The sequence below is a fragment of the Carex rostrata genome, chromosome 32 (genome assembly GCF_964058835.1).
Source record: "Carex rostrata chromosome 32, lpCarRost1.2, whole genome shotgun sequence".
Classification (NCBI taxonomy): Eukaryota; Viridiplantae; Streptophyta; class Magnoliopsida; order Poales; family Cyperaceae; genus Carex; species Carex rostrata.
Window position 1 is genome coordinate 1,554,677 of NC_135949.1, and position 27,820 is coordinate 1,582,496.

At 37.0% G+C, this 27,820-nt stretch overlaps 2 protein-coding genes and 1 long non-coding RNA gene across 5 annotated transcripts in view; 1 reads left to right on the forward strand and 2 right to left on the reverse strand.

The window, feature by feature from the left end:
* Positions 1-24,124, forward strand: part of SWP (RNA polymerase II transcription mediator) — a 55,498-nt gene extending 31,374 nt beyond the window's left edge. The window contains exons 2-10 of one of the 2 annotated variants that reach the window (XM_078296397.1): positions 14,937-15,161; positions 15,588-15,750; positions 16,800-17,725; positions 18,113-18,210; positions 18,900-19,068; positions 19,472-20,198; positions 20,373-21,367; positions 21,658-22,727; positions 22,994-24,124. In XM_078296397.1, coding sequence (XP_078152523.1) covers positions 14,937-15,161; positions 15,588-15,750; positions 16,800-17,725; positions 18,113-18,210; positions 18,900-19,068; positions 19,472-20,198; positions 20,373-21,367; positions 21,658-22,727; positions 22,994-23,825 — 5,205 coding nt within the window. In that variant the 3' untranslated portion in view covers positions 23,826-24,124. Of the gene's footprint in view, positions 1-14,673; positions 15,162-15,587; positions 15,751-16,799; positions 17,726-18,112; positions 18,211-18,899; positions 19,069-19,471; positions 20,199-20,372; positions 21,368-21,657; positions 22,728-22,993 lie in introns of those variants that run through there. The other variant, XM_078296396.1, reaches the window with a different exon arrangement.
* Positions 5,510-8,673, reverse strand: LOC144548089 (uncharacterized). 2 transcript variants are annotated; one of them, XR_013509238.1, is made up of 3 exons: positions 7,858-8,673; positions 7,266-7,413; positions 5,510-6,493 (listed from the first exon to the last, which is right to left on the reverse strand). It is a non-coding gene; the product is annotated as an uncharacterized LOC144548089 (long non-coding RNA). The 2 variants fall into 2 exon arrangements; XR_013509237.1 differs by lacking the exon at positions 7,858-8,673 and having other exon boundaries at positions 7,266-7,503.
* A 1,327-nt stretch (positions 24,125-25,451) lies between the features above and the next one.
* LOC144547775 (MADS-box transcription factor PHERES 2-like) lies at positions 25,452-26,357 on the reverse strand. The gene has a single exon (XM_078296469.1). The coding sequence runs from the start codon at positions 26,355-26,357 to the stop codon at positions 25,452-25,454; it is 906 nt and encodes a 301-aa protein (XP_078152595.1).
* Between the last annotated feature and the right edge of the window lie 1,463 nt (positions 26,358-27,820).

Genomic DNA, 27,820 nt, shown 5'->3' on the forward strand with positions numbered 1-27,820 from the left:
CAAGCGGTGCAGTGTGAGAAAACTAAATGCAATAGAGACAATTCCAGTGTCTTTTAGTCAAACTTCTAGTCTGATCCATATATTCCTTTTCTAAATCGATACCAGCGATGCTACTTAGCACCGGTACTGCTACTTCAAAATAAAATATGTAATTAATTGTCCTTATTAATACCAGCGATGGATTAATTGTCCTTGTTTAAACATTGTTCTTAATTTGTTGCACTCCTTAGCACCGGTACTGCTACTTCAAAATAAAATATATACAATGGAAGCACCGCATGGCATCGCATTATTACTCTGGCAGAATTTTTCCTTTTTTTCAAATACTCATTGGGTGTTGCCAATAAAAAATAAAAAAACAAATAAAGTATAGCCGAACTATTTATTCCTTAACTCCTACCCTTTCGGGAGGGGGATGGGGGATATTATGATAGATATTATAATAGATATTATATCAAATTTAGTCTGATGTCTGATAAGAGACATTCGATCTGCTTTAAGATTCGTGCTAATCAAGTGATCCTATCGGAATTTGGTTTGATGACTATGAGAATGCCTCCGAAAGAAAAAGAAACTTTGTGGAAAGTTTAAAGATGATTCCAAGAATATGTATAATTTGTTTGTTTGTATAGAAAAGTATTTGGAACTTATAATTCATACACACATATGAATTATTTGCAAATTTTGTTACTATGCTCTCGAGTAAATCAAGACACTCTTTAAGAATAAAGACAATGCATGCATAATAAAAAAAAAAAAAATAAATAAAAGAGTAAATATACCATTTGATTCAAATGGGAACACAATATCCTTTGAAAACATTAATTTACTTGATGTAATCCAACATACATTATTATAATTAACACACTGATACAAAGAGCACACTATACATAAAGAATAAGGGACATAGTACATGCGCGCGCACACACAAACACACACAAAAGACAGGTCGAACTGAATCAAACCAAGAGATTGAATGGAGCATTTCAATCATCAATATCATCATCATCATCTATATCATTAATAGTAACAAATTGGAAATTAGGAAGCTGTTGAGTTTCCAGCAATGAACAAGACGCAATGTGCTAAGCTTTAACAAAGCCTTCCATCCCACCACCCAAATCTCCAAGTTCTCCAATTTCGAAAGTTAAGAACTGTAAATGTGGAAACTCATTTGTGGAGCAAACCATTTGTTTCTCTATGTATGCTTCATCTTTTAAACTCAGTGCTTCTAGTCTTTCTAGAGTCGGCATGGGGTCAAAGATTTTCACCAAACAAGATTATTAAATTAGTCATAAAAGAATTTATCTAAGTTTTGATTCAATAAACTGAGTGATACATCAATTTTTGTGTGGAACCCTTCTAATATTACAGCCTAAACAATATAAAGCATCCATATTTGATGCATACTGCTATTATTTGGAACCCTTCAAAAATTCTAAGTTAGACATTTAGAGCATTGAAGAAAAAAAATTGTGCAACTAAATTTTTTTGGTGCACCCAACTTAATTCAGAACAGTTAATAAACATTGACTAAATTAAAAAAAAAAAAATAGAAGGAAGAATCCTAATATGAATAGTGTCTGGTACCACCTGCTATATACCAGTAACAAACTAGTTCACAAGGTCGAAAAATGTTTTACAAAAACTAGTGCTTGCTTGAAAAAGCTCATTGAAGACAGAAGTTTAGCTATCATTGTTGTTTGATAGTTTAGTATTGTATTAGTTGTAGTTAGATTGATTAAAAACCCTAGATTTGTTTCTGGAATTGGTTGCCATTCTCCCCTATGGTTTTGTGATGTAATGCCTAACTTTATGAAGTATGTCAAAACAAGAAGGATGACTTCTGGTAAGTTTTTCTTTGGTTAGTTTAACTTTCAAAGTGAAGGTTAGAAGAGATAAATGCAGCAACATTTGCAGCTGTACCGATAAACCATGGTTCTGTGATGTAATACTGGTAATGTTTGTGAAACTAGCTGTTTGTGCATGATGATCAAAAGGAACTTTCAAAATCTATCCAGTGCATGGAAAAAAGAAAATTCTAAATATTTTATTCATTATCAGTACCAGTTTGCATGATTTGTCAGTTGAAACTCATTCTTCCACAATTGATCCCTCAGTCAGTCCTCTTCTATGAGATTAAACCTCAATTTAACCGACCTCTACCTCAATTTAATCGTGCACTCAAGACTATTTTGATCTGATCCTTAGTATGTCAATTCCCATCTTAATCCAAAGCAACTGTCAATTAAGCAGGAATCCCAAAAATAGAACCCAATTTACCCTCTATTTTATTTTAACATACCATCCATCTGACTAAAAACTTGGCCACCTTAGAAGGAAGATGAAATTTGATTTCTTTTGAAGGGTCATTTGCATCAAGAAGTAACAATTGTGAAACAATCAGATCAGCTGTCACAGGCCATGATTTTAACAAACAGTACTAAGATTGCGTCACAGCAACATTTTCACAAAATTACCAGTATCGATAAACCACTTATTACAGTGAAGGTTAGAAGAGAATTATTTTACAGTGCAACCATGATTTTCCAAACAGTACCTGTATTACTTTTTTTCGGTTGCAGCTATCTATAACTCAAACTAGTTTATACCATTTACTTGCAACACAAAATTTTCAGACAGAAGCAATATACTCATGTTTACACCATTTACTTTCGAAAATATAGCTAAATATTGTGTAGCCGGGTGGGATAGCATTTCAATTGTGAGTAGTAAGGCATCCATCTCTGTTTCAGCTTTCTCAAAATCACACCCAAAATCATTCCCTCGCTCTCTCTTGCTATCCTTGTTTGATTAATCAACACAGTTTGATCATGCAAAATATACCCTAAAATCAAATTCAACTCCAAGCTACACCAAGTAACAACAATTGAAAAGAAACATTTAAAAAATGAAAAATACTACAAATAATGAGTGAAACTTTAAAACTCTAGACCTCAGAGCCGTCGTACTATCTGTCATAATCCATTAACAGATCAAGTCCCACCATGGAAACCAGAAAAGAAATGAGACAAATGATCATAAACTGTAATGAAGGAAATTAGTGAGAGAGAAAAAGTGAAACTCAGAGAGACGAGACAGGAGACCCTCACCATGTACTGTTGTTTTTTCACAAGAGGAGGTTCAATCTGGTGGACTCAACAGGAGAAAAGAGAGGAAGGTGAGGGTAACTGAGGGAAGGGGGAGGAAGTGTGTATATATATCATGTACTAATTTTCAGATTGAAAGAGTGAAATACTTTGAATAGTGTCTAAATTTAAGAATAAAAAAAGACCTACATGAGGAATTGAGAATAGATGACAGCTGAAAAGCAATTATTCTCTTGTCCTTGTAATTCCTTGATAGGAAAGGCATGTTCGTTGTTTTCATATTTTCTTGTGTCTATTTCATACTATAACAATTAGAATAATTAATGAAGAAGCTGGTAATGTGCTTCTCAGCTGGACTTCAACCCTAGTTACTAACTTATTACTATAAATAATTAGTACGTTCTTTATAATGTAATTAGGTTACAAAATATGTCAGATCGATTGAGTCTGTATATAGATTGTTTTATAAAGATAAAATTGGTTATGTTGTTTAGTACATGACAACTCACAAAATAAAAAGGTTTATACAATCAAAATATTTCACAATACATATGTTGATTTTTTTAGAGAAAGATAAATTTGAGATAGAAAAATTAAAATATAAAGGCGCACTTTTTCTGTAGTGTTTTATTAGGTAAGTTAACACTGTAAAAAATAATATTTTAATGTACAAAATATGTATAATTATATGTTAGTAAATTGAGACCTATAGCAAACCATTGTGACCTATTTTTGAAAGGAATGAGTATAATGTTGTGATCTATAGCAAACAGTTGAGAATCAAGTAAATTGTGAAATGAACATGTTGGTGTTTTATTTGGTCACAGGTTTCGAGCCTATGCTCTGATACAACCCATTAAGACTTAATTCATATTTATAATTTCATAATACTGTCGGCCCAAATTAGGAGTCATCTGATCAGATACTATCAAAGAGTTACAAGGACAAAAGAATAATTACTTTTCAACTATCACCTACCCTTAATTTCTCATGTAGATCTTTCTTTATTCTCAACTTAGACACTATTCAAAGTATCTCACTCTTTCAATCTAAAAAATAGTACTCTAAATTCGGATTTATGGTTTGACCTGAGCAAAATTCACAAGACAGCGGGTCATAAAAGGCAAAAATTGCCCTTCATGAATTGAAAATCGATAGAATAAATTGTCTGAAGTACTATCAAAGTAGAGAAGAAATGTACCGATCACAGTAATTGATCAACATTTAACCTTCAGAGTCTGTCGATATAAGGGCCTTTCCAACATTTTTCCTATCTTGACACGGTAAAGTCAATTAAATTAGAGGAAAAATGTTGTAAAAGACCTTGTATCGACAGACTCTAACGAGTAATTCAGGAGCACCGCTGCCTTGTCAATTTATCCCATCTTACACAAGTAACACAGTCTATTCATAAAAGTACTATAGGAGAACAGATCAGGTGCACAGACCAGCTTAGGCATTTTGTCGAGCACTACGAGCTTCATGGATCATGTTATCCTTACAAAGACCTCTTAGTAATGGATCGAAGGCACCGGGATCAGCCCCCGGTCCATCCTTAACAAAAGAAACCATCCAAGTAAAACAAAAGCTAATCCGACCCGATCCACTGGTGGCCAGCAGGCAGTCAAACAGGCCAAGTGCTTCAGAGATAGTGACCGACAAAATGCCTAAGCAGGGCTGATCCTGGTGTCTGAGTCTGACTAGAGATTCCAACTGGCAAGTTGCGAGCCGAAATAATGAAGTGGTTTCAAGAGGAAGAAGAGAAAGGAAATTCTGAAGCAAACCTTTTTATAGTGGCCAGTCAAATGACCTAGAATCTTAATCTATTTGGGCTTGGCCCACAGGAAAAATGGGCCTGTGTTTAATTTCATTATTGGCTTTTAGCAACTTTTGTTTTACAACTTTGGAAATTTATTTCATTAGGTTTATGCTTAACACAAAAAAGGTTTAATAATTAATATATTATCTACACTGCCCTTAACTTATATTGTTACCGGCAATATTTTGACTGATTTGGTCATTTCTGAAAAATCCTACAAAAAGTGGGTATAATTTAAATTAATTAAATATTTTGAATATTAATAAAAATTTCGGTGTTTGTACCTAAGAAAAAAAAAATTTCCACCCGGCCACAAAATATTTAACTCTATCTTCGAAAATAAATAGTTTAAACATAGATATATCGCTTCTGTCTAAAGTTGTGGTGCAAGTAAATGGTATAAACATGAATATATTGCTTACCTCGTAGAAATTAATTATGGTGTAAACATAGACACAATAATTAATTTCTAATAAATTCTAAATAAAAGAAAAATCCATTATATATCCGAGTGCCATTGAAAAAAAAAAAAGAGGTTAAAGAACTACTTACGGACGTAACAGACGCCAAAAAAATAAATAAATAAATAAATATATAAAAATAAAGAAAGTTCCATCAGGTGACCTAAACGGTTAAATTAAACCCCGTTTCCACAGCACAGTATGGCTATAATTAAACTATAAATATATATAAACCCATCCAACCACCAATCCTCATTCTAATTAGTAATTATAATGGCTCCTCTGAATGATGTAGTCAAACACATTGCCTTGCTTAATGACGCCTCTAACAGGTGCAGATGGGCTTTCGAAGCCGTGGAGGCCGCACGAAACGTTCTCCAACAAGGGATGACGGATTCGGCCATGTATGAAATGACCTTGCGCTCGTCCATTGAGAACATCCATAATGCGGTGCAACTTTTGGCCGTGGCAGTCAATCATGAACCGGTGGACTTCACGCCGGTTGTGGCTGATGTCAGGCCGGATGCAGCGCACCCCACTGCAGCTGAGACAGCGACCGACAGGCCGGTTGTGGCTAACGCGCCGGAGGGGCACAACACAACTGCACGTGCAAGAAGGTCAGTGCGCCAGAGGAGAGTCAGTGCGCCGGTTGTGGCTGATGTCAGGCCAGATGCAGCGCAACCTAATGCAGCTGAGACAGTGCCTGTCAGGCCGGCTGTGGCTAACGCGCCGGAGGGGCACAATACAACTGCACATGCAAGAAAGTCAGTGCGCCGGAGGAAAGTTAGTGCGCCGGTTGTGGCTGATGTCAGGCCAGATGCAGCACACCCCACTGCAACTGAGACAGCGCCCGACAAGCCAGTTGTGGCTCACGCGCCGCAGGGGCACAACACAAATGCACGTGCAAGAAAGCCTGTGCGCTGGAGGAGAGTCAGTGCGCCGGTTGTGGATGATGTCAGGCCGGATGCAGCACACCCCACTGCAGCTGAGACAGCACCCGACAGGCCAGTTGTGGCTCACACACCGGAGGGGCACAACGCAACTGCACGTGCAAGAAAGTCAGTGCGCCAGCGGAGAGTCAGTAAGCCAGAACTGGGATCGGCCTGACCTTGATACAAATAAGAAAGTTTTAGTTAATAAAAATTCTGGCGGTGCAAGAAAGTTCAGACAATGCTGGTTCTGTCTATGTTTAGATTTCTTGGTTGTTTTTATAGTTTCTTGTTTTGTTTCCTGTTTTCTTGGGTTCTGTTGTTACATACTGAGATGAGCTTTTTTGGAATATGTTCTTTGAGATGACAATATCCAGTTTCTTGAATCTTGTTTCTGTGATTGTTTTTGAACTGTGGAATGGGCTTTAGCAAAATTTCTCTGATCTTGCTGATTGCAACAATATGGAAATAATTAAAATGCAGTTTATTTTGTTTCTTTTTCTTATTCCCATCTTGCAGTAGAGTTCTATCAGTAACAATCTCATATCTATTTAGAGTGATATAATGCTATCTGAGTGTTCTTGAGCGTTCTAAAGTAATTCAAAATTGACAAATCAATATTGCTGAAAATTTATTTGTAGCAATACACAGTCTCTAATAGTTGCTGACCCACATTTTAGAATTGTCAGTCTAGTACTGGTCAACAAAACCTGTTACCAGTAATGCAGTTGAGGTGCTAGCTAAAGTTACACTTTTACACGTCTTAATCAGAAATACACTGAACTAAACACAGTTCTTTCCTAAACTAAGAAAAGAAAACTTTTTACTGTAGAGTTCCCAAGATTAATATTGGATACAGCTGATTTCAAATCAAATTGAATAGTGCTAATTCTCAAAGAATGGAAAAGAGCTGTTGCACTACATTAGGTGAAATGATAAGCAATACCTGTACAAATTAAATGCTGCTCTTAACTGCATTACCTCTGCTAGATCCCTTCCCTCTTTACCTCTCTCCCGACCTTCCAATCGAATGTCACCTAACCAGATCATGTATGGCATCCTCATCAATTCTCTCTGCATCTCTGGCAAAATGCCTGAAATGATGCATCCAGTTTTTAAGCAAGGTCATTCATTTTTTATCAACTGAGATTGCATAAACCAAGCTAGAAAAGCAAATGTTGGACAACATATTTGAGCAAAGTTGAAAAATTATGAATCAATAAAATTGCTAACCCCCCCCCCCCCCCCCCCCCCCCCCCCCACCAAACAACTAAACTTATGATGGACTCAAGGAAAGATGACAAATACTCCCAGAAATTACACACTAAAAGTGCCAGGTTATTTAATTAATTTTAGAAATAGATGTTTTTTATACAGAAAAGTCCACGAAAAGCGAAAATTGTGGCTGGTTTATGAAAAAGAAATGGAAGAGAACCAAGACAAATTAAAGAAGACAAAAGCACAGTGAAGTCAACAAAACACACTGTGATAATACCCACTGCTCTATTCATTCTCTAATCTGTCAGAAAGTTGTGTACCAGCTCAGTGTCAAGGTCGGGACAGTGGAACTAGAGCAGGCTTTAATTGTTGATGGGTTGTGGGTTGGTTATTGGGAGATCCATAATTCAATTTTCAGCTGCAATCAGAAGAAAACTAAAGTTAGTAATTAACTAGTGATATAAAGTGTAGGAAGCATCAAAATCAGAAAAGTAAGTACAAATATTACATAAATCTGACAATGCAATTACGCAAGTGAAGTTCCTATTGTATAATCACAAAATCTCACATAAATCTTGATAAGCCGACTCATCAGTACATTTAGTAGAAGGTGAAATCCAATTTCACCAGAAAACATGAGCAATAATAAAATTGTGATCCAGTGCAGATTTGTGTTCAAACTTTTAGCATTTTGTGGTCATGACCATGAATGGATTTGACCTTGAATTAAAGCCCAATGATTATACAACTTCATATGATATTAAGTTAAAAACATACATGCAGATGCAATGCCTCATACTACCAAAATTTTCCTCACAAATCAAACAGAAGGGACAAACAATCTGTAGGGGCAAAATGATAATTTGTCCACTAAGTTTTCAACACTCAAATCAAATTCAATCATTAATTTCAGCATTTGAAGTCATTCCCCAAGTTCTTCCAACTAATCATTAAACGTTGGATGTTAGAGATATAAATATAGAAACCTACATCTCTATGGCACATCTCATCATTTCGTAATATTTATGTGAAACCTAACCCCCAAAATTAAGGCCAACCACCCTAGGTTGACACTTACTGATCCACCTTAGATTGGCACTTTCAAATAGTGACAATCATTCACGAATTAAACCTGAATAATTCATTTTTTTAGTGATGTCGAACCGAACACCAAATTATTTGGTTGACCGAACTTTGACCTAATTAAACCCAAATAATTCGCAAATTTTCTGAATTTTTCCCAAAAAAAAAAATTTTGGTTTTTCTTTTTTTTGCTCTCTTACAGGACTGAGATCTCTAGTCCGGATTATCCGAATCATTCCCGAATTATACCCGAATTATTCACGAATCACGGATTTTTGACCTCGCTGAACCAAACCCAAATAATTCATTTGTCACTGTGTGCGACACAATAGGTTAGAAATAGATTTCCAGTCAAGATTGTCAGCGACAGGAAAGACTGGAAACCTATTTCTAACCTATTGAGTCGCATAGATGAACTCATCTTGATGGAAATTATGAGCAACATTTTACCTTCAGAGTCTATTGACACAAGAGCCTTCCCAACAATTTCCCTATCTTGAGACGGTGAAGTCAATTAAACTAGAGGAAAAATGTTGTAAAGGATCTTGTATCAACAGACTCTGATGAGTAAATTCAGGCATACCACTGCCTTGTCAATTCATAAAAGTGCTATAGGAGAACAGATCAGGTGCGCAGCCTAGCTTAGGCATTTTGTCGAGCACTATGGCTGCAGCTTCATGGATCCTGTTATCCTTACCAAGACCTCTTAGTGCTCTACAAAATGCCTAAGCTGGGCTGATCCTGGTGTGTGTTGTCTTACTAGAGATTTCAACTGGCGAGTCGCCAGTGGTTTGAAGAGAAAAGAGAGAATGGAAATGGCAGAGAAAGGAATGGGAATTGTGATACTCACCAGTCGCCACCAATGAAGGAATGGCTAATCACTTGACCTAGAAGAGTCTTAGACCGTAATACTATTTGGGCTTGGGCTTGGCCCACGAATTTGTTCATCTAACTGGAAAAATGGGCCTGTGCTTATTTTCTTTCTTGGTTTAGAAATGTTTTTTAGCAATTATTTTTTTTCCTTAGGTTTATGATTAAAACAAAAGGGTTTAATAATGTCCTCTCTATACAACGGAGCTTCTTTTTTCAAAAGATTTTGTGAACTTGTATAGTTCATATTATTTGGCTCTACCTATTAATTAGAAAGTAATAGCTCAATCAAGTTATCAAAATATCGATATCGATTTCGGAAAGTGATCCAATGCTTTTACTGCCAAAAATATAAATCTACCGATTTTGTTCACATGTATCATCTTTAGTTCCACTGTCTTAACTTGATCCATACTCCGTGAAGTTTCTCCGATGTGCATAAAATCACATTTGCAATTTATCTGTTTTTCTTTCTTACACTTAGAGTGGCAACGAGCTGGCTCGGTCCGAGTTATGTCCTACTTCAGCTTGTTAATTATGGACTGAGCTACAGCCGAGCGAGCTAGACATAGGGCATTTGAGCTAAAATCTCAGCTTGAAATCGTGACAAGCCAGTCTGAGCTAGCTCACTGAGTCTGATTAGATCTTATTTTAAGAAGAAAATAAATTCTACACTTTTTTTTGACCGAGCTGAACCGAGCTAGACCGATCTTAAACAGTATAAAATGCACACAAATTCACAAACTGATACCTAACCGAGCTATTTCATGAGCTGGCGAGCAAGCTAGGTCCCAGTTTGAACTCGTTAATTCTGGATCAAGCTAGTGAGGAGCTGATTCAGTCCAGTAACGAGCAAGTTAAGTGCGAATTACGATCGAGCCACAAGCTACAAGCTTTTTTGCCACACCTACTTGCACCCATTTAACTGTATAGATATTTTTTATTTAGAAATAAAATATTATTTTCTGCTGAAAGAGGAAGGAGTATTGATTTTCGAAAAATAGATAACTCTGAAAAATATTACGGTGTAAACATAAACATATTATTTGCACCTTAGAAAAAAAAATTGATACAAGAAAATTTTCCCACCCGGTGTGTCACACAATATTAAACCCTATTTTTGCAAATAAATGGAGCAATATGTTACTTATTTCGTTGACTCTTTGAATGACACTTCTATTTAATGTGCTAACCCATCTTTTTTTTTTATTATCAAATAGAGTTAAAATTTCTCATTGTTTTCGTGCTTTAATTATATCTCATATTTATTGTTTTCAAAATTCAAACTGCTCAAAATGATTTTCTTATTAAAATATATTTGGAGACTAAATTTTATATTTTTTTGAACTTTTTTACTATTTTTTAAATAGATATAAAATCATAATTTTTCAAAAGATTCTCAACTATTCAAAACCCTGTAATTTCGTACTTATCTAAAAAAAAGAGTAAATAATTTCCAATAAATATAAAATTTAGTCATTCATAAAATATTTTCATATAAAGATCATGTTCGGATTTGATTATTTGAGAAGTAAAGATGTGAGACATAATTGAGGCACGGAAATAATGGAACATTTTATAAAAGAAAAAAAAATAATACTGTTCAACCGTTTTCTTATAATAATTTTCATTCATTTCTTTATTTTTATTTTTTGTGTCACGAAACGGTACATTGGAATTTTAATTCTAATTAACTTTGAAATTGACAAGGTCAATTTTGACCATTAATATAATGGATAAATCATTTAATTATTGTTGTTATTTCCTTGTCCTTTTATTGTTATTTTCTTCATCATCACTACACCTGTATAAGAAAATAAGATTATCTGCTAATTACGCAGAAAAAGAACCGAGAAAAAAGGAAAAATAATAATTGATGAATTCTTGCAAATTAAAAAAAAATACAACAAATTAAATTATAATTTTATGAGCTATAGTTGTAATCAAATTTGAAGTTGCTCCTTTAAGACTTCGATCAATACTTCTTCAAATATTATACTCGTGATGTCAGCCGTATGCTTTAATTGTCTATAATAAATCATTTTGGTAAAAAAAAAAAATTGAAGTGCATTTTGGAGAATGTAGAAAAATTCACCGTTTGAATTTCCATTCCGTATTTAATTTTTATTTATTGAGTGTTTTTATAGATTTAGTTTATAATTTCTAATAAATAGTGCTAGCACGGCCAATTAAGTGCACTCTTTGGTGGTGTGTAGTAATATTCAGTCTATTCGCCGAATATTTGGTTGAATATTTCTATTCAATTGCAATCTGAATATAAAATCTATATTTGATTCGAATATGCGGTTTATAGCATATTACCAATTTATAGTGTATTAACATCGATAAAAATATCGGTTTAAAGTATATTATAGATTTAGAGTATATTAATAGTGATAAAAATACCGGTTTATAGTATATTAACAGTGATTTATACCACATATTACCGTATACTTGTTTATATATATATATATATATATAGAGAGAGAAAGAGAGAGAGATTGACTAATATGCTTTCGGTAGCACTTCGGCCGAAGTGCTACCGGTCCAAATTTTAAATTTCAAAATTCAAAAAGTCGATCTGAACTGTTCATCTTGTTCTCCATATTAATATGTGCTTGGAGACCAAATTTTATATTTTTCTGAATTTTTTTACTATATATTAAGTCACTTTGAAAATCGTTGATCCAATGGTGGCTTAACAAAACAGTGCTACCGTTGGATCAGCGATTTTCAAAGTGGCTTAATAAATAGTAAAAAAATTCAGAAAAATGTAAAATTTGGTCTCCAAGCACATATTAATATGGAGAACAAGATGAACGGTTCAGATCAACTTTTTGAATTTTGAAATTTCAAATTTGGACCAGTAGCACTTCGGCCCATATGCTACCGAAAGCATATTAGTCAATCTCTCTCTCTCTCTATATATATATATATATGAATTATCATTTAAAATCTGCATAAAAATTCGCATATACAACCTGTATTTATTTATCTTTGACTTTGGCTATGAATACAACTTGCAGCTGTCATGTTTTTTTTTTTTACAATATATATATATATATTATGTTTTTTCTAACAAGGTTAGTGAGAACAGATTGGAACCCTAGGTCCATACCAGTAAGAAAGGAGAGCAAGACCATTATAATTATAAGAGGTGAAAATTTTGTTTTTATTAACTATTACTTTCTTTTACTATTTTTTTTTCTTAAGTTTTCACATAATTTTCCACATAGATGAATACAAAATATTTTGAAATAAAAGATATTTTAAATATTTTGGAGATCTAAGATATTGGGTAAATGAATTTTGTTTAAAAAATTTATAGTTTTTTTAAATGAAAGATACTAATTTCGATGTGTCGACAAATTGTTATTAGAGAAAATATTCTTGTATAATCTCTTATCTGCACTAAAAATACATATTTTTAACATTTTAGTTGTTAATTAGATTTTTCTTTTTCCTTTTCTGAGTGATACTTAAGAAGTTCAAGTTAAAAACTTTGTTGAATAAGTAAAAATTAATTGAGTTATTTTTAGAGCTTTTATTCTTAGTAATATGAGTTATGATCGTAAATAATTTTATAATCAAGTAAAACATATTTTATAGGATGCTGATAAAGTTTGCTAATAAGATAATGTATTTTTCAGTCCATCGTATTAGAATATTCTTAAATGGTTTCCAATGTACATATAAATGCACAAATTAAATGTAGATCATAAATGTTCTTATCATAATAGTAATATTATTCCAATGGTTATATAATTTAATTATTACCAACTGAGCATGCATTTTGCAATTTACATTTTGTTGACATCATTAAAAAAAAAACAATAGACACACATTTAAATGCTACTTAATAAAACAAGACCGTATAGAAATATCATAAATAAATAGGAATGATTGGATTCATAAGAAATTTAATATAATTCTATATATTAGATATGAGGAGGCCTCAAAATGACTCTATTTTTTGCTTCATGATGTCTTTATTTTTAAAATTTTCATAACTAAAAATATAAATTTCAATATTAAAATAAAATCGTTAGATATGATCTACATCATTTTTCTCAATGTATGTGTAAAAAATTATTACATTTTAACTTTGTTTTATTTGTTATCAAGAGCTTGTAAAAAATACAATGATGTGAATAATTTCTGGACATTGATTTTTCAACTTGTTAATTCACATAAAAATAAAATCGAAAAATGATAATTTTTTATGAGGATATAGAGAAAATAACACTAATCACATATGATGGTTTATTTCATAAAATTTATAATTATTATAAAAAAATAGAGGCATGATAAAAACATGAAAAATGATAATTTTTTATGTACATTTTAAAAATAACATAAATTACATGTAACAGTTTATTTTAACATATAAAATTTATAATTATTATTAAAAAATAAAAAAATAAAAACATAATAAAAACACAAAACAGAAAAAACATTTGAACCATCCTTATCAAATATTTGGATTGTTTTTCAGATAGTGTCATATTGTCCTGTTAAACGCTCACAAGTATTAATTATATACAAATTTAACAGAACTAAAAGTAAAACACCGACTTTCACTTGTTTTCAAAGGAGTTGAAAGAATATACTATCCATCAGCAGCTAGTGACACGTGATCTCAAATAGTGTAGGCTATTACGGCTAACTTTGTACAATACAGGGTGAACTCTAGAACTAAATTCTAAACACTAAACTATCTTCTAGAAGATAAGTCAAGTGAATTTGAGACTGTTAAGATGATGTTGAAGTTATAAGTAGTTAATTGACTATTTTCCCATCATTTATAAGCAAGTTCATACTTCATAGCAACAGAGACCCGAAACAAGGACCTTTTTCTAAATAATTACAAATTCGAGTCCCTATTTGATAAATAACCAGCTGAGCCGAAATCACCAAGCTACAAGCCTCCAAATAGAAAAAATTTTATTAATAAAGAAATTCAAGAATTTACTTGCCATCTTGGCATTCCTCTACGAATTCATATCCTCTCCGGTACCTATTACGAATCACTTACAATTACTGGATCTGAACCGTTATTTCTAACATGAAACGAATCTTAAAGCCCAATAATACTGTCCCCCGCGCTAGCCCGAATCCCAAAGCACCTGGGAGTTAATCTCAAACCGTAAAGTGAAGGGAATCTTTTACAGTAATGGAGAGGATACTTGTCCACTCGTCATTCGTCTACAGGTCTCTAGAGAAAGAGCTTGGGGACCCAAGCAGTTCAGTCAATAGAAAATCAAACCCCCCCCTCTCTCTTGACCGTGAACGCACCACCGAGAAACCGGGGCCGATGCGGCTGCTGGATTAGGATAAGCGCAAACCAGTGTCGGAGGTTCATTCTACCTTCTCTAAGGTGCGGCACGAGCTTCAATCTTTCAACTACTGAGGCGAACTAGGGTTTTGGATTTTTTACAGGATGGAGGTGACGGAGTTGGGGCGCGAGACGGTGGAGTTCTCGGCGCTTGTACGGCGAGCGGCGGAGGACTCGTATCTGGCTCTGAAGGAGCTGGTTGAGAAGAGTCAGAAGGGGGATGAGCTTGGTCAGAACCGCTCGGATTCTGAGAAGAAGATTGATCTTCTTAAGTTCATTGCTAGAACCAGGCAGCGCATGCTTCGACTCCATGTACTTGCCAAATGGTGCCAACAGGTAAGCAATTCGCTGTTATTTGGTATTGGATTTTTAGTTCGTAGTTGAAAATGGAGAGGAGAGCGAGGCTCACATTAAGAATTTGGTTAGGGTATTTGAGGTAGTAGGCTACATTGCAAGGCTTTTATAGGCGAACTACCTTTGTTTTTTGTTTCAGTTTGCTCCATATCCTCATGAATTGGTGCCAATTTGTACTTGATGTGTCAAACTAAACCAAAGCTAGGGTTTGCATTGATGAGAACTTTCTGTTCTGTAGGAAAAAGTAGCATATTGCATGTGCCACCAAGGGTGTAGCCTATATAGGTAAACAATGGCTTAGTGAGGGCATATATACAAAGCAGAGTGAAATAAAGAGTGTGCAGTTGTCATTGAGATCTTTACTTTGAGACCATAGTTGGATTTCAATACTGGTTCTTTTTAATGTAGGTCCCGCTGGTCGATTACTGCCGGCAGCTTGCGTCGACCCTGTCGATTCATGAGACGTGTTTCACTCAAACAGCTGATTCATTGTTCTTCGTGCATGACGGGCTTCAGCAAGCCCGTGCCCCCATTTTTGATGTCCCCTCTGCCATAGAGGTCTTTCTTACAGGTACTTATTTTCTCAATTTTTACCCTCAGATTTTGTACCATAAAGTGTCATTTGAACTTGTGCTTTCCTGTTCCAGTCAGCTGAGAGGTCAATCTTTTAGTTCCTCTGGTATTGTTTGCTGAAATTTGACCTGATTAAGGCTTGGTAAGCTCCAACTGGGCTTCGTGCAATAAAGCCTACAGTCAAACTAATTATTCTTGTATTGACATTTTGTTGGCAATAAAGCCTATCATTGTCTGCGAGTATAATTTCACACTATATATCCATGATATGCCACCAAAGCTTGTATAGTGTAGGATAAGTAGTTGTTACCAGCCAGTATGAATACATACAAGAACCAGTTTAAACAAGGAACATGTTTCTTTGCTTGTTAGTTTTCACTCCAGTACGTACCTTTTGAACAGTATGGCACCCTAAGATTTGCGGTTAATCTTGTTACAACTCTTGGCCTCTTTCGTACAATTGAATATTATCTGTTGTACTAACCTTAATGGTACTGGTAATGTCATGGGTGCATGGTTCGTTCTACTTCTGGTACATAGCTATACAGAGGTAGGGTTATACTCGGATATTAGTCTGATCTTGGTTGCATAGCTTTCTATAACGGCAGTAAAAAATGATTGAATTTTAATAGGATTGAATATGTGATTACATGCCAAATCATTCATTCTTTTAATGTTCTTTCATTGCAAACACACCATGTCCAAGTACTTAAATTAAAGGGAATGTGTATATAACAACAATATTTGGCTTACTGGAAATTACTGGTATTAGGCTACTTGACTAGGTAGATGGTCTAAAGGAGAAATTTTCCAGATAGGACTTTTATTAGAATATCTACAATCCCATTAACCTGAACTGTACCTTGGGGATTATGCTGTACGCCTATTCCAGTACGGCCCTGGTGATAATGGTAATAACTATCTACTCTTGAGCCCTATATCGGCAATTTCCATTCTGCCCTTTATCTGGTACTTTTACTCCAGATTAAATTGGTATCGAGCTACATACCAGTCCTGGTCAACACTAATAAATGTACTTGAATCCAGGTGGATACAGCAGACTTCCCAAATGCATAGAAGATCTTGGTGTGCAGAGTGCCCTATCTGAGGCAGAGCAGAAACCAGCACTGAAAAAACTCAACACCCTTGTTCGGTCAAAGCTTCTAGAAACTGCTGTCCCGAAAGAAGTGTCTAATGTTTCAATCTCCGATGGAGTTGCCACCTTTCGTGTAGATGGAGAATTCAAGGTACTTCTGACACTGGGCTACCGAGGTCATTTGCATCTCTGGCGAATCCTGCATCTGGAATTGCTCATAGGTGAGAAGACAGGGCCTATCAAGCTTGAAGCATCCCGTAGGTATGCACTTGGTGATGATTTGGAGCGCCGCATGGCAGTGTCGGAGAACCCGTTTAATATTCTCTATACAATCCTTCATGAGCTGTGTGTCGCTCTTCTTATGGATACAGTAATAAGGCAGGCTCAAATACTGCGTCAGGGGAGGTGGCGGGATGCAATTCGCTTTGATCTGATATCAGAGAATAGTCAGACTAGTCAGACGGGTGGTACAACAACAACTCAGTTAGGTCAGGATGGGGAGTTGGATTCCACCGGGTTGAGGATACCTGGGCTGAAGATAACTTACTGGCTCGATACTGAAAAAAGTAGTGCTGGAGGTGGGGAGCAGGGTTGCCCGGCTCCTTTTGTGAGGATCGAACCGGGTTCAGAACTGCACATAAGGTGTGTGCATGGGTCATTTATACTGGATCCGCTTACTGATAAGGAGGCAACACTTATAATTGACCCGAGCTGTATTGATGTGGAGAAGCTTCTTCTCAGGGCTATTGCGTGTAATAGACACACCAGGTTGCTTGAGATTCAAAGAGAGTTGATTAAAAATGTTCAGATTTCCCGTGCTTATGGAGATGTGGTTTTGAAGCATAAAGGGCTTAGAGTTGATGAAGATCGGCGAAAGGTACTGAAATAAATCCTTTTGTCTTTCTCTGTCGTTGGCACACGTGATTTATTACTATGTTGATAGCATTGCTAACTGAAGCATGGTAGACCAAACCCAATGAGCTCCTCTCGGGGGCATTAGATAAGTTCCCTAAAACTGAAAGGCACAGAGAGTTAAACTATTACCCAAACGTGCAAAAGGGACACTGATACTTCCATTTATATAACAGAATAAATATAAAATATGACTTATATAAGAAAAAAATGATTAGGACAATCGAAAGCAAAATTAAGCACAGCATGACTATCCTTTTCTTTGTGTTGCTTTGCATGACTCCATATAGAAAGAAATTAAGCACAGCATGACTATCCTTTTCTTTGTGTTGCTTTGCATGACTCCATATAGAAAGAGGATAAACTGAGCACGGAAGACTATTACACAGACGAGGTGCTTCAGGTGCGGGCATATGGCAACTCGTATATAACTCTAGGAGTAAACATCAGGTTCTTTTCTGTTTCATACCCACTACTTCATTTTATTACTGTTTGCTAGATACTAGTAGAAGTCTCAGTGACCAAATCACCAGTAGAAATTTGGTGTTTATTGGGTGTGAATGTGCCAGTAGACGTTCTCTGCATTTTCTTTTTGGTATTGGAAGTTAGATTTTGGGTTTTTGGAGCGATTCGAAGCTTAATAGCTCTTGGCCATATGAAATAATTACAGATACGTTTCAATACTTCTTTTGGTGGAGACATAGAACAGTAGCAGGGGGGTAAATTCTTAAGGAGATTAATAATTTGACAATGACATGTTTATGTTTCTTGATGGTTAGTGATGTATGTATTCTGTTCTGAGACCAAGTTTGAGCAGATGATGATGACTGAATATGTCAAATTGCTAGTTTTCTAGAAATTTATTTACTGGGCTAATAAACTCTTTTTGGCAGATATGATTAAATGTTACACATGCTTGCATGGCAGCAATTTTTTTTTTAAGAACAATTACATTTTATTAGTGTACATATATTCAGTGTTGGGACTGAGATTGAGTACATAAAGATGAGTGCATTCCAGAATGGGAAAGTAATAGTTCTCATATAATTAGCACTGACCAAAGAATTGGTAAAGCAAACTCCACTCCTTTTTTTCTTTAATTGTTTCTTTTTTTAACCTTCTCCTTCTCTTATGGACAGGTCCGGCCATTTTTTTCTTCAATCGTCGAAGAATATTCTGGTCCCAAGTGTGATTACCAGAGCTGAAGATGCCTTGAACAAGGGGCTTATCTCCCCTGCTTTTGCGAGCTTGAGGAGCAAGAGCATCCTTCACCTCTTTGCCAATACAGGAAAATTTCTCGGCCTGAAGGTATCTCCTCTCTCTAAAAACTGTCAGTGGCTGCCGAGGGATCTCTCTCTTACTCAATCTCTGTTTTTTTTTTTTAAATGTTGGCAGCGGCTGCCAAACAAATGCATTAATAAAAAATGAATAGTACATAGGATTACAACGCAAGGAAACATCATAATTGAAACCACACAGCTAAAATCAGAATCTTATCACACTTGGGAGAAGTTTTGTCAAATCTTTGGGTTGTTTTGCAATTTTTTATCATAAGTCGAAGTTATAGTTTATGGGTTTGTTAGAAGTTACTCCTTTTATTGTACAATATTATTTTCCTAACAGTTTTTGTGAATTTCTCTCCTGCTTGTACAAAGTGCGTGCCCTTTTTCACATACCCAAGTTCAATGTTAAAGCCCTTTTCCTTTTTCAGGTATATGATCAGACCTTGAATAGTTTGAAGATTCCCAAGCAGATACATCTTGGATCAGACATGTCCATCATTGGATTCCCTCAATGTGGAAATTCCTACTATCTACTGATGCAGCTTGACAAAGAATTTAAGCCAGTCTTCCATCTTCTGGAAGCACTGTTGGTCCCACCTGCAGAGATAAAAAATTCAATTACTGATGTCAGAAGTATTATAAGGGTGGGTGAGATTGATGTAGGCCACATGCCAGTTACTCAGGATGATCTTAACACCACTAGCCTGATAAAGTGGGACAAGATTCAGATGATGCTTCAGAACAATCTGAGTACTTCTAACCAAATAACTGATAATGGGTTGGAACCCGTTTTGCAGCTTACTGGCAGCTTTGGTGGTTCCCGTTCGACCTTCTCTTCTATTGTTGACGAGGTCTTTGAGTCTGAAAAGAGTAATGCTAATATACCGGGTTCTTTTCCTTTACAAAGTCATCTCTCAACAGGCTACGGATATTCTCCTGGACTTATCGGTTCAGGCCACAATAATTATTTGCAATCTCCTAATTCTTTTGCGGCTTCAAGCCCTTCAAGGAGTTTGTCAGTTCGCAAAGTTGGTCCATCAAAATCTGACCAGGACCTTAGGTCCCTACATTCTCCTGATGTTCGTCAGAGTTCAGCCATTGCAGGATCTTCAGCAAGTGTCAGAAAGACCATGCCTTCTGTCTTGCAACAACCATGTAAATTTAATTTTCAATTGTTAAAATATTTTACCCTCTCATTGACTATATTTTTGTTTATTATTATTTTTTTATAGTTTTTGGCTAGGGATGGTAAACCAAATAGAAGCCTTTCAGATAACACTTTACTCTGGTATCACTAACCCTTCATCATGTACACCCCTTATTTTGCAGGGCAATTATCAGAAAGCGTAAGCTCCCCCTCCACCTCTGCACCTGAAGGCCCCATATATGAGAAAAACCCAAAGAAGCGCTCTATCTCAGAGATACTCCGCCATATTCCCTCATTGCAAGGGCTGAAAACAACTGATGAGTGGGCCAAGCGCAGGAAAGTTTCAGAGTCCACTAGTGCTCACCACACTGCCTCTCAAGCATATCCACCCACGATTGTAAACAGATTACCGAGTAACTTGACTTATGGTAACCTCCTTTCTGAAAGGAACCATGGGATCCCAGCAAGCACCTACTCCTTGATACTTATCCAGGTCGTTAGGCAATGCTTGCTCTGCATTAAGCATGCACAGCTAACCAGCCAGATGGATGCGTTAGACATATCGTACGGTGAAGATTCTGGGTTGCGCTCTTTGTCCTCCAGCTTGTGGCTATGTCTCCCATTCGCGAAGGATGATGCATGGCGGCGCATCTGTTTGCGCCTAGGCAAACCCGGGAGCTTGTCATGGGATGTGAAGATCAATGACCCACATTACAAAGAACTCTGGGAGTTGGATGGGGGCAGCCCGGTTACCCGGTGGGGCCCAGGTGTGCGGATTGCAAACACTTCTGACATGGATTCTCACATCTCGTTTGATTCAGATGGGGTTACTTTGTCATATAAAACAGTCGAGGCAGATAGTATTAAGAGGCTGGTTTCAGATCTGCGCCGGCTCATGAATGCAAGGTCATTTGCGTGTGGCATGAGGAGCTTGGTTGGATTGAAAACGGATGAAAAGGTGGCTGAAGAGGGGAAGGGGCCGTCTGGCAAAGGTGTTGATTCTGCTGAGAGGCTGTCAGAGGTCAGGAAAGCTTTCAAAATCGAGGCAGTGGGTCTCATGAGCTTGTGGTTCTCCTATGGATCAATGCCAAGTGTTCACTTGGTTGTGGAGTGGGAAGCAGGGAAGGAAGGGTGCACCATGCATGTTTCTCCTGACCAACTTTGGCCGCATACAAAGGTTTGGAGCTGTGTCCCTTCATTTTAATCTAAATCAGTTTGCTACATTTTGTACTTGCGTGCTTGCACTAAATGATTCATAGTTCAGGTTGAGGTATTATGTATGAATTTTCATCATTTAAATAAGTTTAAAATTGGAAATTGTAGATAGAACTTTTGTTTAAAACTATTTATTGCTCATCTTTCACGTTTCACTAAACTTGAGTGGATAACTCTAGCTTACAACTCTCCCATATAAATGTTTTGCATAAATTAAATGGTACCTGTACTAAAACAGCATTTACCTTTCAGTTTTTAGAGGATTTCGTGAATGGAGGAGAAGTGGCTTCTTTCTTGGATTGTATCCGGCTCACAGCAGGGCCCCTCCTTGCCCTCGGCGCAGCAATCCGTCCTGCAAGGATGCCAGTCACTGTTTCAGCTGCCTATAGCCCTCTGCAAAAACAAACTGGTACTGTGCCATCACAGGGGATGTTGCCGAACGGTTCATCAGCAAACCACAGCCAACCACACTCCACTGCTGCTGCTGCTGTTCCACCGACTTCCTCAGTAATGTCTCAACTCGCCAATCAAAACCTGCATGCTGCCATGCTATCGGCAGCTGGCCGGGAGCGGCCTGGCATCGTTCCAAGCTCACTCCTCCCCTTTGATGTGTCTGTTGTACTGCGGGGCCCATATTGGATACGTATTATATACCGCAAGAAGTTTGCAGTTGATATGAGGTGCTTTGCTGGCGACCAGGTGTGGTTACAACCGGCAACACCTCCTAAGGGGGGCCCATCAGCTGGCGGCTCATTACCTTGCCCCCAGTTTCGGCCTTTTATCATGGAACATGTTGCTCAAGGTTTGAGTGCTCTGGAGCCCAACTTCCCGCCCAATGGTGGAAACCCTACCCCTACTGGTGCTCAGCCCTCGGTGTTGTCTGCTCCTGGTCGTGCTAATATGGTGGTTTCTGGTGGGATGGCTAGACCAGGTTCAGGTCTCACAGTGCAGGGACAGGGTCCTGTCCAAGGCGGATTAACCCGTCCAACCAGTGCAATATTAGCAGCCTCATCAGGTCTAGCTGGCAGTATTTCTGGGGTGCCTGGGAGACTTTCCCAAGGTGGTCTGCCAGTGCACATGAAGGGAGAGCTTAACACAGCGTTTATAGGGCTTGGAGACGATGGGGGTTATGGGGGTGGGTGGGTCCCACTTGCGGCTCTTAAGAAAGTTTTGAGGGGCATCTTGAAGTACCTTGGGGTGTTGTGGTTGTTTGCACAGCTACCAGAGCTTCTGAAAGAGATACTGGGTTCTATCTTAAAGGAGAACGAAGGTGCTCTTTTAAATCTGGATCAGGAGCAGCCAGCATTGCGCTTCTTTGTTGGGTAAGTGATCAGATCCATTTGCAATTCTTATATTTGTTTTTTAATGCTGTTGCTGCTAGGAGATTGTTTTGTTAAAAGCAGAATAATTTTAATTCGGATTGGCTGATTATTATGGCTTTGGTACATGTTGGCCATTTAAAATTGAAAATGCCTATTGTTATTATAACTATCCAACATCATCATGGCATATGCATAAATATAGAAGGGTTAAAACTCTTCAATTCCAGGAAAAGATCTAATATAGCATTTTTACCCTCTTCTCTCAGGGGCTATGTTTTCGCAGTGAGTGTCCATCGAGTACAGCTCCTACTGCAGGTACTCAGCGTGAAGCGCTTCCACCACCAGCAACAACAGCAACAACAACAACAGCCCCACCAAAACAACTCTCAAGAAGAACTCTCCCCCAGCGAAATCACCGAAATCTGCGAGTACTTCAGCCGGCGGGTTGCGTCAGAGCCATATGATGCCTCTAGGGTAGCCTCCTTTATTACCCTTTTGACTCTCCCCATATCTGCTCTGCGTGAATTCCTAAAACTAATCGCATGGAAGAAAGGCCTCTCTCAGGCTCACGGTGGTGACAATGCCACTGCACAGCGGCCCCGCATTGAGCTCTGCCTTGAGAACCACTCGGGTTATACCACTGATGATGGGGCAGTGTCAAAGAGCAACATCCACCATGTCCGGGCCCGCAACCTGGTTGATTTCGGGCTGACATTTGTTCTTGACTCGACGCAGATACCGCACATGAACGTGGCTGGTGGGGCTGCGTGGCTGCCATACTGTGTTTCAGTACGGCTGAGGTACTCATTTGGAGATGCAGTTCATAACCATAACCTTAGCAACAATAATCATGTTTCTTTTATTGGGATGGAGGGAAGCCATGGGGGTAGAGCGTGCTGGCTGCAGTATGAGGATTGGGAACGGTGCAAGCAGAGAGTGGCCCGCACCGTAGAGGTGGCAAACAATGGAGCCTTGATGGGAGATGCGAATCAGCAGGGAAGGCTGAGGTTGGTAGCAGAGACGGTACAGAAGACCTTGCAATCATCTCTCCAGCAGATGAGAGATGGGCCCATCTCTGCTGGATCAGCAGCTAATTGATAAATATAGTTTTATTTTGTTACTTATTGGTTTAGTTTTAGGGTTTGATATTTCAAGTTAATTAGTGATGTACAGTTAAAAAAGTTTTTAAAGGACTAGAGCAGAGCTGTTTGGATTATCTGGAGGGAAAGGGGCTTTTTTGGAAAGTTTGTCTGTTGTAGGGGCTCTTTTATCCTTATTTGATCTGTAATTTTTGGAAGGATTTTTAGGTTATATCAGACTTAGTGGTGTCATTTCTCGTCCTTGTACATTAACATGATCATAATTTAATGAAACTTTGAGACTGGACTTTGATATAATAATATATTTGTTTTCTTTGGTGCTTGTGCTTAATTCGGGAAAGCAGTAATGGAAAGAGTGGATACTAGTATTTCAAATGCAAGTGTAAATTGAGAGTTTTGCAGAGTAATAAAAATGCAAGGGAAAGGCTGAATGGAGTTCATAACACAACACAAAATTCCCAGATGCTATAATTTTAATTCAAAGTACTTGCTGATTACTACATAATTTTGCACAAAAAGGTGAAACAAAATTATGTTAGATTCTTAAATGTTCTAATCCTCCACTTGTATTTCAAACTTTTTAAATTTTAATGGTGAAAATTTTTCACATTTGCCCCTCCCTTCTCCGGAAATAGATGTCGCCTTCCCTACCTCCATGATAGAAATTTTACATCCGTCTCTGAAAATTAGAATATATTGATTGGGGGGTTGAAACGAAAAATACATAATTTTGTACTCTTAAGTTTTCATACATCACAAAATAGAATTGTAATTATTAAGTTATAAGTAAACATTTAACTTTTAATAAAGAAGACTAAATTATATAAAAACTTTTAAGCAATAATTAAATTTTAATATACATATATATATATTTTTTAAAATCATAGAGATGGCTACAGAATGCAATCGGAGGCTAGTCGGTGTGCGTGCGTGCGTGCGTGCGTGCGTGCGTGTGTGTGACCCATGATTGTCATGCATGAAGTAATAGCAGATTTATATGGGTACAATGAATTAATGTCAAATGACAAGAAATATTATTGATCTCCCATTTCGATCTGCATGCATTCGCTATAGCAACTTAATAATACACCACTCAAAAGCCACATCCTCGCAACTACGTACTATTTAAGATGCAAGCAAGTTCAATTCTTGTTTTTTCTCTCTCTTTTTTTTTCTTTTTCCTTTTATTGGAAGTAACTTGCGAGTTTAATTCCAGAATTATGAATTTGAAATATATCCTAGTTCCCATGCATGAGCTACACATCATTTAACAAGTCAACCATATATATATTGATGCTATCAAAGGTGATTGATCGATGTATTTCGCCTTGAAACATTGCTAAAAGGCATATCAACTTTTAGCAAACAAGTAGGGGCCCACTATGCAGTATCTCATGCACTTACATTTCAAACAGGACAAAATAATATAAAATTTAAATGAGCCCTAGCTGTCATCATATCAGCCGAATTTATATATTAATTACCATTATCATCGAATAGTTAATTAGTGGTAGAAATAAAGGTAAACAGTCTCCAAATTTTGGGGCTTGTATTTTTCCCATGGTACTGACAGTTAACTTATAAAATTAGACTATATGTTATAATATTTAACTACCTAGCAAACTCAAATATTAGCCAAAATATCTTCAAACCTTGAATAACAATCCAATAACTGACTAATCTCATCCAATGCCTCATGGCCAAATGAGCCAAATGGTGCATTTGCCACGTCAGCACTCTCTGTCCCATATCCCAACTTACTGCTATCCCCCACAGCATACAAATTAGGCAAAGATAGTTGCTCGTCCAGCAGCGGCGCCATGTCAGCACTGGCCAGACCAAGTAGGCACTGGTTCTGCTTTGGCAGTGCCATGTCAGCACTATCAAAACCAAAATCATACCAGTTGTACACTGGTGATGCCACGTCAATACTTGGGAGACCTAACATGTACTGCTCGTGCTCTGGTGATAACATGTCAGCGCTGGGTCGAGGAAGAGAGGCTTGCAATAGTACTTCCTCCATGGGTCCCACAGATTGCGGTACTGGTACAGAGAGCAGCTCGTTCATCCTCCCACACACTTCATTGTGGTGCTTCTCCACCATAGCTGACAATCTCGACATCCTCCCAAAATCTGCCACATCAGCAAGAGTGCATTGCCCAGAGAACACATCCTGCAACAACATCATCGTTTCGAGGCGGCAATTTTCTTCCTCGACTTTCCGCAATTCCACTTTCAGCTTCTCCACCTGCTTCAATAAAATACCTTTCTGATCCACCATATTCTTACTTCTCTGGTCCTCTGACATGCTACTGAAGCAGGAGAGAATTTGCATAGTGTTCTCTCGCGGGGGCCACACGTCAGGCTCGCGGTCTTGCGGCCCATAGATGACAATGCATGCATCCACACCACATAGTTTGGAGATCTCTGATGTTTTCTTGATGAGCGTCTCTTTTCGTTTCTTGTAAGTATAACGACGAGACGCCTCCTCCTCAATGGCTACCAGAGAAGTTCTCTTCCTGGGCGCCATTTCTCTCTTTCTATCTCGCTCTTTCTCCTCTGTGTTTATCTTAGAAAAATAAAAAAGATGGGTTTAGCTTGGGAGACTGGAAGAAGGGAAGGGATCAAGGAATACAAATATATAGAAAGGAAAAGGAATGGTTGTATATATATTGTTATAAGGAAATTAGGAAAATAATCTTTAGTGAATCTTTGATACGATCTCCTCTAAGGATGAAATGGCTACTCTCCTTCCCAGTTCCCTCGCTCTCTCTTCCTCTCTCTCTCTCTCTCTCTCTCTCTCGATCGATTTCTTAATTCCCAAGTTATTTAGTATCATGATTACATGATATTCGGAATGTACGGACTTATTTATCTTAGTTAACATTAATTAGTGAGGTAAAAAGTAAAAACCAAAGTAGAAGTGTACAGCTACTTTTTTATTTGGGTAATAATCTCTAATTTTATGAGGGTTGACTGGGTCAACGACTACCTTAATTTTATTGGGCTTTCGTAAATCAATACAAAATGGGCCTTACAAAAATGTTTACGAATTGAACCTCAAAATATCCATACAATATGGGCCTTAAAGTAGGAATTCATATTTATGAGACATTTCAAATTTTGAGTTGATACCGTTTAGATTTTTAAAATTTTTTTTTTTTTTTTTTTGGTTGCAAGTCCTTAAGGCGATTTTATTAAACATCAGAGCAAATCATAAACATATTATAGAATAGGTATTCTTATCAACAAAAATAATATCATATACAGTTATACACTGAATTACTTGTAAAATCTCTCTATGTTATAATAATTGGTTGTAAAATGTTTGCATTTTTGCCATGGAATTAAATGAAAAGATTTCTTTCATGAACTAAATCTTTGATTCGGATTTTATACCTAATTATGACGAGCCTAATGGAAGTGTGAAACGCATTTGATTTCTCTCTCTCAAGTCTCCCCACCCCACACACACACAACCCCACCACCCCCACCCACTCTTCTCTCTCTCAAGTCTCAACCCAGATTTATCATTTGTTGGTTAGCAAGCAATTTAATAATGTGATACATCTAATACAGAATTTACTTGCAATGGGTCTTAAAATTTGCATACAATAAAATTAATGAACCTCAAAATTTGCATATAAAATGGGCCTCAAAATATGCATACAATAATGTTTTTTTTTTTTTCCAATTTTTATTTTAGCCATGTTTTAATAAAAACAAACAAAAAAAAGTCAAGCAACCATGTAAAATTTGGAATAAACCAAAGAAACCAAGTAAGAAAGGTGAAATTTATGGAGTTAGTAGTACCATGCACAGCATTGGAGGAATTAACATGTACGAAATCTTTAACCCACAATTCTGACAGTGGGTCCCACATCTGACCATCTTTTATACCTCTTTGTCCCTACCATGCATGCCTGAGGGCTTTTCCTTAAAAAAATAAAAATAATAATAAATAAATAAAAATGAGGAGGGATCAGATGACAC

What these genes read in the sequence shown, in the direction of transcription:
- LOC144547775 (XM_078296469.1), bottom strand. Translation starts at nt 26,357, where the DNA reads ATGGCGCCCAGGAAGAGAACTTCTCTGGTAGCCATTGAGGAGGAGGCG.